This window comes from Sturnira hondurensis, unplaced genomic scaffold, assembly GCF_014824575.4.
Source record: "Sturnira hondurensis isolate 20B ecotype Veracruz unplaced genomic scaffold, ASM1482457v3 Scaffold0012092, whole genome shotgun sequence".
NCBI classification, from domain to species: domain Eukaryota; kingdom Metazoa; phylum Chordata; class Mammalia; order Chiroptera; family Phyllostomidae; genus Sturnira; species Sturnira hondurensis.
The window spans coordinates 43,987-56,014 of NW_028084723.1; the positions used below are offsets into that span (position 1 = coordinate 43,987).

The 12,028-nt window shown below is 44.7% G+C and overlaps 1 gene segment (V, D, J or C); it reads left to right on the forward strand.

Annotated features, from left to right (window-relative positions):
- The first annotated feature begins 7,557 nt into the window (after positions 1 to 7,557).
- Positions 7,558 to 8,091, forward strand: LOC118997022 (immunoglobulin heavy variable 2-70D-like). The segment is given in 2 exon segments: positions 7,558 to 7,631; positions 7,724 to 8,091. Coding segments are annotated over 2 exon segments (414 nt in total).
- The last annotated feature ends 3,937 nt before the right edge of the window (positions 8,092 to 12,028 follow it).

Consider the following 12,028-nt stretch of genomic DNA (forward strand, 5'->3'; position numbering starts at 1 on the left):
GCCCCTGTGGGAGCATCCTGAAGTCAGGGTACTGTCTTCAAATCTCAACTACTGCCAATGAGATGTCCATGCCCTTGAGCCCAGGCAGGACCCTCCCCTGCAGAACTCAGACTGGGCAGCAGGGGGCGTGGAAGACCTATGAGTTCAGGGCTGTGCCTCAGGATCAGGTGGATGGGGAGCTGGGCAGAAATTTCCTCTGAAGTCCTGCATCCTGCTCTTCCCATAAAAAACATCTAAAGTAGAGTTGGACATGAGGTAACTGTAAATACACTATTCCATCAGGGCATTTTACCAAACTTGATAAGACATGAGAATCACAGACAATAAGTGTATTTCTACGGCTTCTTTATATTTCATTTGTAAGGAGCTGGATGCGGGGGTTATTTCATTAACTCACTAAGTGGAGAATTTTGTACACATGCTGGCCCAGTATTAAGACATTCAGGTGTCAAGGCCAGAGTCTTCTAGGTGTCTCTGTGTCACTCAAAGGTGGGGTCACAATGAGAAGCACATCCTATGTGGACATGTTTCCAAGGGGAAGAGCTGTTTCTCTACAGAGCTCAGGGACAGGGCAGGAGACACATATCCTCACATGGGTATTAGAACTGGGTCCATCAGACTTTCACTGAATGTGCTCTCTGTGTCCTCCAACTTGTCTCATGTGGGGTTGTGACTTCAGCTATAAAACACTCTGCCTCATGAGTATGCAGAGGAGAGAGGTAGACTAGATTGAATATGAGTGTTCCTGGGCCCTGAGAGCATCATCCAGAGCCACATCTTCCATACAGAAGTCCTGATGATGCAGCCCCTTACCATATACTGGATTTCGAAAACCCTCTTCCCGATGGCAGTGGCCACAAGTAAGAGGCTCCCCCATCCCTGAGTTTATGAGGATACCAGGGACAGTCAAGGGAAAGTTCTACAATCTCCTGTCTCACCCCCACTGGTATCCACTCCTAGTTGCAGCTGGTGCAGTCTGAGGCTGAGGTCAGGACGCCTGGGGCTTCAGGGAATGTCTCCTGAAAGGATTCTGGATACACCTTCACAGGCTACTGGATGACTGGATACAAAATCCACAGGACAAAGTCATGAATGGCTGGGGTGTATTTAGCCTAACACTGGTAACACATCCTACACAGGAAAATTCCAAGACAGAGTCAGCATGACTGCAGGCAAATTCATGAGCACACCCGGCATGGAGCTGAGCAGCCGGAGAGCTGAGGACATGGACATGTATTACAGTGAGGGGAAGACAGTGACATCCCAAACACAAACCTTTTTCAAGGAATAAAGGTGCTGGGTGCAGGGGGTGCTCAAGGAACCATGGGCAATCCAGAGACAAAATAACAGAAATGAGCCCCTAAGGGCAGATGTGACTCTGTGTGGGGAAGAAAAGGGCTTCCTCTTGGTAGCAGCGGTTACTTCGCAAAGCCCTCGGCCTCATCCAGAGACACTTCTTCTTCCTTTGTGACTCTGGTTTCTCACATTCTTATGGCATATGGCAAAGGAAACAGTGATATTGTGTTTTTGCAGATGAAATTCCCCTAGTACCTGGTCATTTTTCCTTCACCTGACTCCTCTGCTACCTTGTTCTTTCTCGACAATGAACCATCCTGAGTGCTCTTGTCTTCCCTGTGATTGGAAATGTTTCCCATAAAGAGAGATCTAGAGTTGTTCAGGCCCCTGTGTGCTACACTCAGTCTTCCTATCCCCACAACATGCACACAACGTCCTCACATGTGTCCTTCCTTCTGACAGCCACACCTTGCCCCCCCCCCCCCACCGGAGTTCTCATTATCCCTGAGGACCTCCGCCTATTAGGTATCTTCTCCCTTCCACATTTTAACCTCTTGCCCCTCATTTACTGGGTGTATGTGGAAACACAGAGTAATATCTGCTTTCATCAGCCACTGTATTTTTATTCTGATTTTCTTTAGTTTCCTATGGAAAAGGACACATGATTGCTTTTATATCCAAACCACAGCATTCAGGACAATCCCCCCATGTCAACATATCTTACTGAGTCATCTTTGATGTAGTCCTTTAAGAGAACACTCACCAGTTCCAGCAGCAGGAATCTGGATGTTTCTGAATGTCCAGGCTCAGCTGTCATGGTGCACTGAGGATCATGGTCTCTCCTGCACCCCAGGAGCCTGGAAAAATGCTCCTTCCTGGGGTGCTAGAAGTTGTGTGGGAATGTACAGAAGTTAAGTCGTGTACACTTGTTAACTTGTTTGCACGTGTGTTTGTGACTGTGTGTTGTGTTTTGTGTGTGCACATCTATGAATTAATCTCTTTTCTGAGTCTCCCACAGCTCACAGAAGGACTTACCCAATGTCAATGAGAACTGTCATGGAGAAAGCAACCCACTAGGATGCCTGTGTTTACCTCTATGTCGACTGGTGTGAGCATTAAGACTAGAATGTGTCATGGATAGAACATGCTTGGGAATCTTCTTCATAGAAACTGACTTCTGCGTGTCTTGGGTATTTTATGTAAGGAAGCTGAGAGGTGAGGCATCCCCTACTCGAAGTGTCCTCCTTGCCCCAGGTGTCCTATCCCAGTGGAGCTGCATAAGTCAAGCTAAGTACTAGTGAGCCTCTGAGAGGGGCTGTGGGGATGGGATACATGGGATTCAGGGTTAGTGCACACCCCAAATTTTCTAACAGAACATAATGTTGGCCCCAGGGGCATGCCCCAGTTCCAGCTCTCCATGCAGCTGAGCTCTATGACCACTGAGGACACAGCCATGGGTTACTGTACCACACACAGCTGGCAAGGCATTGCCAGCCCAGGCACCAAGGTCCCTTTGAGGGATTTGGGGTGGGACTGAACTTCAGGGGGCACTCAGGACACATGGATACCAAGGGCTCTTCTGGTGAGCAGGTGAAAATGGAGGCTTGGAACAGGATTCTTGTTAATGTGTGCATCTGTGTGTGAGTGAGTAACACTGCGTGCCTTCCCTGCATGTGAAATTTTATGTTTTACTATGTGTGTACTGTGTACGCTCACACATGAATGTACATGTAAATTTGCATATGTCTAAGTGTTCTTATAATCCTCACACGTGTGTGACTTTTTTTGAAGGGCAGGGGTTTAATATTTCTTTACAGCATTTCCTAGTTTTCAACAAAATGCTTAGCTTCCAAAAAATGTGCCTGGAGACACATCTTAGCATACATGCCTCTCTTGGTGCATATTTTATCTTTTCTCCCATGAGTCTAAGCTCCACAAGCATCTTGGGGGTCACTTTTCTGTGTTCCCTGTTCTGAGCCCATCTATCAGATGGACATAGCTGCACACAGTGTCAGACTCTCTATGCGCCCTCCCTGTCCTTGTCCCAGATCCCAGGAACCCGACATTTGCTGACAGGCCTAATCTGGACAAGGGCTGGTGGACCTCCAAACTCATCTCAGTTTCCATATGGACACTGGAAAGGGGTGCCAGCTGAGTTATTCAAACATGCATTCCCCCATGTTCATCCTTAAGAGGAGCTCTTCTATGTGCAGGAAGCAGCCCTAACCCCACAGTGGGGATACGAGACTCTGAAAACTGAGGTGTGCTTCATTTAATGCCTTCAAGATATTTTTCCTGATGCAAGGACTTCAAACCTCTCTGCAGCTTGGATTTGCACAGGGAGCATGCTGGATCCTAGGGGCAGTCCAAGGAACCCTGACTGCAGCCCTAATATCCAGTAGGCCCTCTCCATGATCACGATTGTCACACAGGGGACATGTTTAATCAAAACCCCTTCTAGAGAGAAATGAATGTCTTTGTTACGATTTTAAATAAAGTTTATATTGACCTCTTCAGTATATAACTAAATGTGCACAGAATGAACATATCTGCTAATATAGGTTGGCCAGTGTTCATCCTGTTTGCTTAGTACTTGAGCAGAACACACAGAGGTGAAAACACAGTAAAAAATTCACACCACTTTCATGCACACACAGTCAGGTGCACACAGGCATACACAGTAACATGCAAAGTTACAGGGTCACACAGAGTTTCACACACCATTATCACACAAGGTAATACAAAATCACATCCACATAATTACACAAAGCCACATAGAAACAGAGTCACGCCCTGGCTGGTGTAACTCAGTGGATTGAGCGAGGGCCTGCAAACCACAGGATCGCAGTTTGATTCCCAGTCAGGGCACATGCCTGGGTTGCAGGCCAGTTCCCAGCAGGGGACTCATGAGTGGCAACCATACATTGATATTTCTCCCCTTCTCTCCTTCCCTTCCTCTCTAAAGATAAATAAATAAAAATTAATAAAAAGAAACAGAGTCACACACATTCACACACACAGCAAAACAGTCACACACAGTTACACATGCTGCCACACACTTCTTTTTGAAAAAGACATGCATTCACACTTGAGCTGTGATGCAAAACTGTTCATATCATTGCACACTATTTTTTAAAATTTTATTTATTTATCTTTAGAGGGGAAGGGAAGGAGAGAAGGAGAGAAATATCAATATATGGTTGCCTCTTTTGAGTCCCCTGCTGGGAACTGGCCTGCAACCCAGGCATGTGCCCTGACTGGAAATAGAACCGTGATCCTGTGGTTCACAGGCACACTGTTTACTATAAAAAGTGCCAGGGTGTTTTCAGCATGTCTTCATTAATGGCAAGGCCAAAAAATGTTCAGGGCAGAAATTTCCTTTGTACACTTGCTACAGCATATACTTAATTGATGACTTCAAATAATGTTTGTTTTTAACTTACCTCCTATAGTAGCAACCATCACAAATAAAATCATGTTTTTGAAAGTGTTGAAATCCTGAGAATTAATAAGTAAATCTATAACTGCAAAAGTCTAAGTAGGAGCAAATTTACACCTACTGCCCAAATTCTTTCAGGAGCCTGTTCAAAAAGCTTATCCCAACACACATGGTGATTATCAGATAACAACAGAGCAAACATCACCAACTCCTGTGTCACGATTCAAGGGTATAATTGCTTTATTTCCATAACTGCATTTGACAACACTAAACTATTATTTCAATCTAACACTTTTGCATTTCCTAATAATCTTTGTAATGTCAGGAAAATGCACCATAAGTGCATAGTCACATGAATAGGAAGGGAAAATGGGAAGAAATATTCAGGTTGAGTATACAGGGGGTAAAATGTGGGACAACTCTGTACTTTGCTTGTTGTCTCCATGCATATCTCCTTCTCTGCTGCATTTTCTACTTCTATTAGCAAAAAAGCAAAGGTAAATGAGGACAGAAACTGAAACCTGACCACTGTACAGTGTAAACGCAGCATGCTGGTGGTGTCTGAGATGCAACTGATCTGTTACAGAGGTTGGGCAGGTCTCACAAACTAGATGTAATGGGAACAACACAAAAATTGTGATATCCAGGTTTATATATTTTTGAATAGTGAATTGTGGTCAAAAGTACAAAAGTACCATATTAGTTATCTGAATTATACACTTCAATATTATCAAGTGCACTCACATACACATAGAATATATTACAGAACACTTTCATTTGGCAAAAGTAGACACATTGTATGCATGTAACCTTCCCCTCCTCCCAGCTCAGGCACTCACCATTCTACGTCCTGTTTCCATACACTTGCCTACTCTAGATAGACACTTTCTCCATCCATGGTGAATCATCTGAAAAGATTTTCTGTGGGGGCGACTTTGCCCACAAGTCCCCCCATCTGCCACAAATAAGAGTAACACTACCAAGACATGGTTTGTTTGGGGAGGAGAGGTGGCCAATCTCTCCGAGTAGGAGGGCCAAGAGCCATTTACTCAATGGCTTTTATTGGGTTGTAATACACAGGAATACATGTGGCAAGGAGCAAACACTAGATAACATTTCAAAAAAATCTGAGGGCTTACTCTGAGTCAGAGTCTATCAGGTAAGGGGGTTGCAGAAACTTTGGGAGACATACTCATTTCATGCTTGGACCCTTATCATATGAATGGAAACATTCTTAGAAAAGCAGTCTTCACAGGACTTTCAGGAACTCTTTCTTATGCCCGATCAACCCAGATCCCACTCTAGCTGGCAAGGGGCTTCATTACCTCCCCCATCATAGGTTTTCAGGCTTAAGTGGATTAGAGTCAGGAAGCACTTCTTCCATAGAACATGGGGACTCAGGCTATGTCAGAATAGCCAGGGGGTGAGGGTCCATCACTCCCTCTTTGTTGCAGCCCCTTGAGATCTTCCATGATGGCCTCACAGGTAATTGTGCTGACTTAGGATGACCCTCCTCTAGGGGGTCTTACTCGTCTCTATCAGAACAAGCATGGGGACAGGGGGATGAAGCAGAAGCAGCATTTGCTACCAGAGATAAGCTTTGTCTCCTTAGTGGCTTGCATTTCAAAGGTCGCTCACTCAGTATTAGAGATGGAGGCCAGTTACAATATCTGAAATCAGACAGAGTAGTTCCCAACACTTTTTTTTGCTATTGTCCATTACATCTCTGAACTTGTTCATACTACAAGTAGAAGTTTGTCCCTTTAGATCATCATCATCCAATTCTCCAACTGCCCAAAAGCTACCTCAGAGAACCAAAATAGGATCTTTTTAATGATTTTTTAAAAAGATTTTATTTATTTATCTTTAAAAGGGAAGGGAAGGGGAAAGGGAGAGAAATGTCAATGTATGGTTACTTCTCATGCATCCCCAACTGGGAACTGGCCCATGCTGGGAACTGGCCTGCAACCCAGGCATGTACCCTCACTAGGAACCGAACCACAATACTCTGCTTTGCAGGCTCGCACTCAGTGCACTGAGCTACACCAGCCAAGGATTTTTAATAATTTTTAAAGATTTCACATACAAGTAAGATCATACAATATTTGTCTTTCTATATCTCATTTACTTAGTCTGCCATTAGGCTCTCAATGTGCATTTATGTTGTCACTAATAGCAGGATTTTATTCTCTTCATGGTGAATATTATTCCATCGTATATACTTACTTCATCCATGTCTTGGCTGTTGAATATAATGCTTAAATGAGTATGGGACTATAGAGAACTCTTTGATGTAGTGATTTTGTTTGCTTTGGAAACACCAAGACATGGAATATCAGGGTTATAAGTTTCTTTTTAATTTTTGGAAGAACTTCAACATTGTTTTCCTTAGCAGCTGCACCAATTCACATTCCCACTAACAGTGCAGAGGGTGCCGTTGCCAGAATATCCTCTAGCCTAGGCTCACCCCTCTGCTCTTGTCCAGGTCTCTAAGCCCACCCTTCTAGGACAGGATGCACAGGGCAAGGTCCCTTGATGAGCCTCCAGGGAAGGATGCTGTTTGGTAGATAGGGCCTCACTACCTTGTCTTTTCCACAGCATAAGGTCTTTCTGAAGGCTTTGTGCTCTGAGGGTTGTGGTCCTGAATGGCAGTGTCCCAAGCACAAGCAAATGGGGAGCCCAGAGCTCATGCCTCACTGCTCCTCCAGCACAGACTTGCTCCCCTACTGCAGAGCCCTGAGTTCCTGAGGGGTCAAGACCATGGGAGTGAATGCAAATCTCACCCAGCCCCTCCTTCTCTGGGTTTAAAAGCAGGGAATTGAGCCTGTGGCAGTGTCTCCTCTGCCCGCCATGGACATGCTCTGGTCAACTCTCCTGTTGCTGACTGTCCCTTCATGTGAGTGCCCCACTCTGGGACATCATACGGGATGAAAAGAATTCTGTTCTCTTACTCAAGTGCCTTCACCTATTCTCGTCCTTTCTCCACAGGGGTTCTGTCTCAGGTCACCCTGAAGGAGTCTGGCCCTGGGCTGGTGAGACCCTCCCAGACCCTCACACTGACCTGCTCCTTCTCCGGGTTCTCACTGGACACTACTGATATGGGGGTAGCCTGGATCCGTCAGCCCCCCGGGAAGGCACTGGAGTGGCTCTCAGATGTTTGGTGGGATGATGATAAGTATTACAACCCAACTCTGAGGATCAGGCTCACCATCTCCAAGGACACCTCCCAAAGCCAGGTGATTCTCACAATGACCAGCATGGGCCCTGAAGACACAGCCACATACTATTGTGCACGGAGAGCACAGAGACACATTCCAGGGTCGTCCTGTACAAGAACCTTGGTGGGTGTCAGTTGAGCCCCACATGTGCAGAACAGGAAAGCATGAGGAGATGGTGCTCCTGCCAGGCTCAGGTGTTTCCTTTTGCCTCCCACAGGCTCAGAGCCTCGCCTTCCTTTCTCTTCTCTCCTTAGAACAAGGATGTCAAACTCATTTCTTTCAGGAACCACATCCACCTCATGGTTTCCTTCAAAGTGCCAAATATAATTTTAGGACTGTATAAATGTAACTACTCCTTACATAGAGCCAAGGAGCTCAGCACTGCCACTGGGTAGAAACAAGGTGCAAGTCTGAATAAAACAAGGTAGAGGGCAGGATTCAGCCTGGAAGCCTCGTGTTTGCCACCTGTGCCTAACATGACCCAAATCCTTGATTGTGGTGCAGGCAGGCTAGATGCAAATTCTATTTCATAAAAATTTGACACAACAAGGTCAATTACATATGACAAAAATGTAATCTACTGAATGTTATTGTTTCATGGATCCCTGTTCTTCCAAGTGGCAGAATACAAATAAATACAAAGTCTTCATTTGTTAAAAAGATCGAATTTTATGTTAAAGAAGCATTAGTTGATTAGAAAGCTTGAAGCTCCATTCACATGCTTGAACCAGGGCAATCAACTTGAAAAGGCAGGTGAGAAGTAGCTGGTATGAAATTCTATAAACAAGAATGGGGACCAAGATGAGACAAGAGAAGGAGAGAGTGAGACCCCTTCTGCAGGTGCAGTGACTGGAGATTCCAATGGTTATTGCATCACAGAGCTCTCTCCCCATGGGTGTATGGAGTCTCAGCCCATACAGGGGCCCTCGATCCACAGCAACAGATATGGGAATGGGAGCCCATATAACATCTGGTGATGGGAATTTTTGATGATTAGTTCCATCTGGGAGACTCTGAGCAAAGTCTCTCAGGGAGGGAGCGACCCCATTGTTACAAGACCAGGATCTGTGACTGCTGGAGGGTCCTTGCAACCGTTCCAGGATGTAAGAAGGGTCTGCTTGGCTCACCCAGTAGCAACTTTCAGGGACCCTTTAGTCTTTAGAAGGACTGTGGGCAGATAATCACTGGGAGTCTGGACTGTGTGGCTTGAGGAAAAGTACCCCTTTTGCTCACCTTGGGTCCATGGGCAGCACCCCACACCCACCTGCTGAAGTGCTACGTTCATCCAGCCCTAGTACTGTAGTATTTCAAAGCAGTGGGACCTGGACTCAGTAGTTGGCCCCACCATCCTGGTTGCACAGCACAGGGGTGAGAGAATCATTTGTCCCTTTGAGAGCCTGGGAGGGATTGGGGAGATTGGAATGCCAAGTGGCCCTTATATTTTGGTGATCCCCTTCAGCTTGCTTAGGGAATGTGAACATGCCAGCAATATACACAGAGTTGGATTTTTGGACTGTATCTCACAGTCAGTCTTCTCTCCAGGAGTCAGATGGGCATGTTCTGGGTTCTGGGGCTGCATTACAGGGAAGCAGACGTAAGGTTCCCAGAAAGTTTAGCTTCTGCATAACAGATAGGGCAGAGAGGAAATGCCTCTGATAAAAGATAAGATAGAACAGAGACCCTGTGCCTCCACAATAGTGGTCCTGGGCCCAAGGCAGATTTTAGCATCAGTTGTCTGCAACAGTTCTAGGTGAACCTAACTCATGCCAGCTGATCAAGGACTATGTCACAAGTCATACACAAGCTTGTCCACTTGTGTGAGGTCTCTGAGTCCAGAGGTGTATACAGTCCTGGAGGACAGATAACCCTAGATGCAGACACCTGTTCATGCTCTTGTTACAGAAAAGGGGTCCTACATCCTCACTGATCATGCCCCATTGTGCCATTTACTAGGGTTACAGGAGCAATTGGGGTCACTGGAAGGGGTATAGGTACAGATGTTCAATGTTAGCACCTGTGACCACATGGACATAACCAAGGCAATAACCACTAGGGGTTGCTCACTGTCTCTGAACACAAGAAATATAAAATGAGCAGGTGCACTTGGATGTTTCTGCTAGTTTCCTGTCTGGTTTCCTCTTCCTGTAGCTATTCCCTTTAGGGAACCTCTCTGGATTCCTCATTAAGTACTCACCTCTGAAATATCTGCATGAGAAAAGTCAATTGTAAAGGAAGAAAGTAATATTATGTGGACCAAAGGCAGAGTCTCCTTCAGGCACTGGTGCCAAGTTCTAATGAATCATCAAAGCTTTGGGCACACGTTGGCTGAATCTACCAAGACTCTCTGCTGGACACAATAGTCAGCCCAATATACACAATTGTGTCCAAGCTGGTCAGCAGCTGGACATGTGCATGCTGGACAGTGCACACAAGCAATGTATGAACCCAATTCCCATGGACAATTATACCCAGTGATGATGGTCATTGACTTGTCATGCTCACAGCACCAAACCCAGGTGACACCACAGAGAGGTAGATGCCCAGACTGATAGGACACACACACACACACACACAGACACACACACACAGACACACACACACAATGGGACATGGAATGTTTATCATGCTAAGTGTTTAAATTTCTGGGAGAGACAGGAAAGGCCTTTCAGCAAGTCAGATTATTAGACTAAGTAGTTCTGGCTAGCATTCACCAATTTGTTTACTGAGGAATGATCCACCAGCAAATAATACTAGAATGTGGGTCTCAATGGGAGTCTCTCATAAACTGAGAAGCTTTCTGAATATTCCCAAAAAAGATGGCACATATGAGCACAGTCCTGAATTCAGCCACTTCTCCTTCCTGTACCACTCTGACCCACAGCCTGGCCTTAGCTTCAGAAGAATTTGGGATAATTTTCATTTCTTTCTCTTCAATTCCTGTTGAAATTATACATAGTATTTCATATGAGGCTAAGGCAAAATGGTCATTTACATAATTTATGATGTGATGGCCTTATAGATCCAGTACTGCCTAGTACCACACATGGTATTTGCAATATTATTGACTGTGCAGTATTTACATCCCTGTGTTTAATCCCTAACTGCAGATTTGTGCTTCTTAGTCCCTTTACTGTTTTCACCCAGGCTCCCAAATTTCCACCCCTCTATAAATCCTTACTCTGTTTTCAGGGTCTCAGTGTCTGTTTCTGTTCTACTTGTTTATTTATTTTGTTCTTTAGATTCCACATATAAGTGAAATCATGTTGTATTTCTGTATATCTGTCACACTAGTTTAACTCAGAATAATAATACCCCCTATATTCATCCATGTTGTAACAAATGGAAAGGTTTATTTTTTTATGGCTGAGTAAAGAGATGGGTTAATTTTCATATCAGTGGGTTGCCCCAAAAGTTTTTTTTGTCCAATTTTTACCAGTAATTTTATCACTTGTGTGGAATAACAGTAATCATTCTCACTTAATGTTTTAATTTGATCACTATCAATTTCAACTGGCCTACCTGACCATGGAGCAAAATTCAGGGAGAAATCACCATGATGAAACTTCACAAACCACTTTTGACATGTTTCATCTATCATGGCATCTTATTCATATACTGCACAAATATTTTATTTGTTTTTTCCTTGGAGACATCAAGACATCCATGCCCTTTGAGCCTAGAAGGGACTTTCCTGTTCAGGAAATGTGCTTGGCAGCAGAAGACACATGAGACCAATAAATTCAGAGCTGTTTCCACAATATCAGGTGCAGAGATATTTTTAAGGGATTTATTCTGAGGGCCTGGGTTTTCCTGTTCAGAAAAATGTAAAATAAGAGCTGGATAAGTGGCAACTTTAGCTATCCTATTCTATCAGATCATTGACCAAACTTGATAAGAATAGAAAACCACAGTCAATGGGGCTATTTCTAAGGAATTTCATGTGGGAATTTTAAGGGCTGGACACAGTGATGGATTTATTAACACACCAGGTGCAGCATTTTGAAAATACATTGACCCCTGTGGGGGCCTGTGGGAGGGACTATGTGTGCACAGAACTCAGGAACTTGAGAGGAGA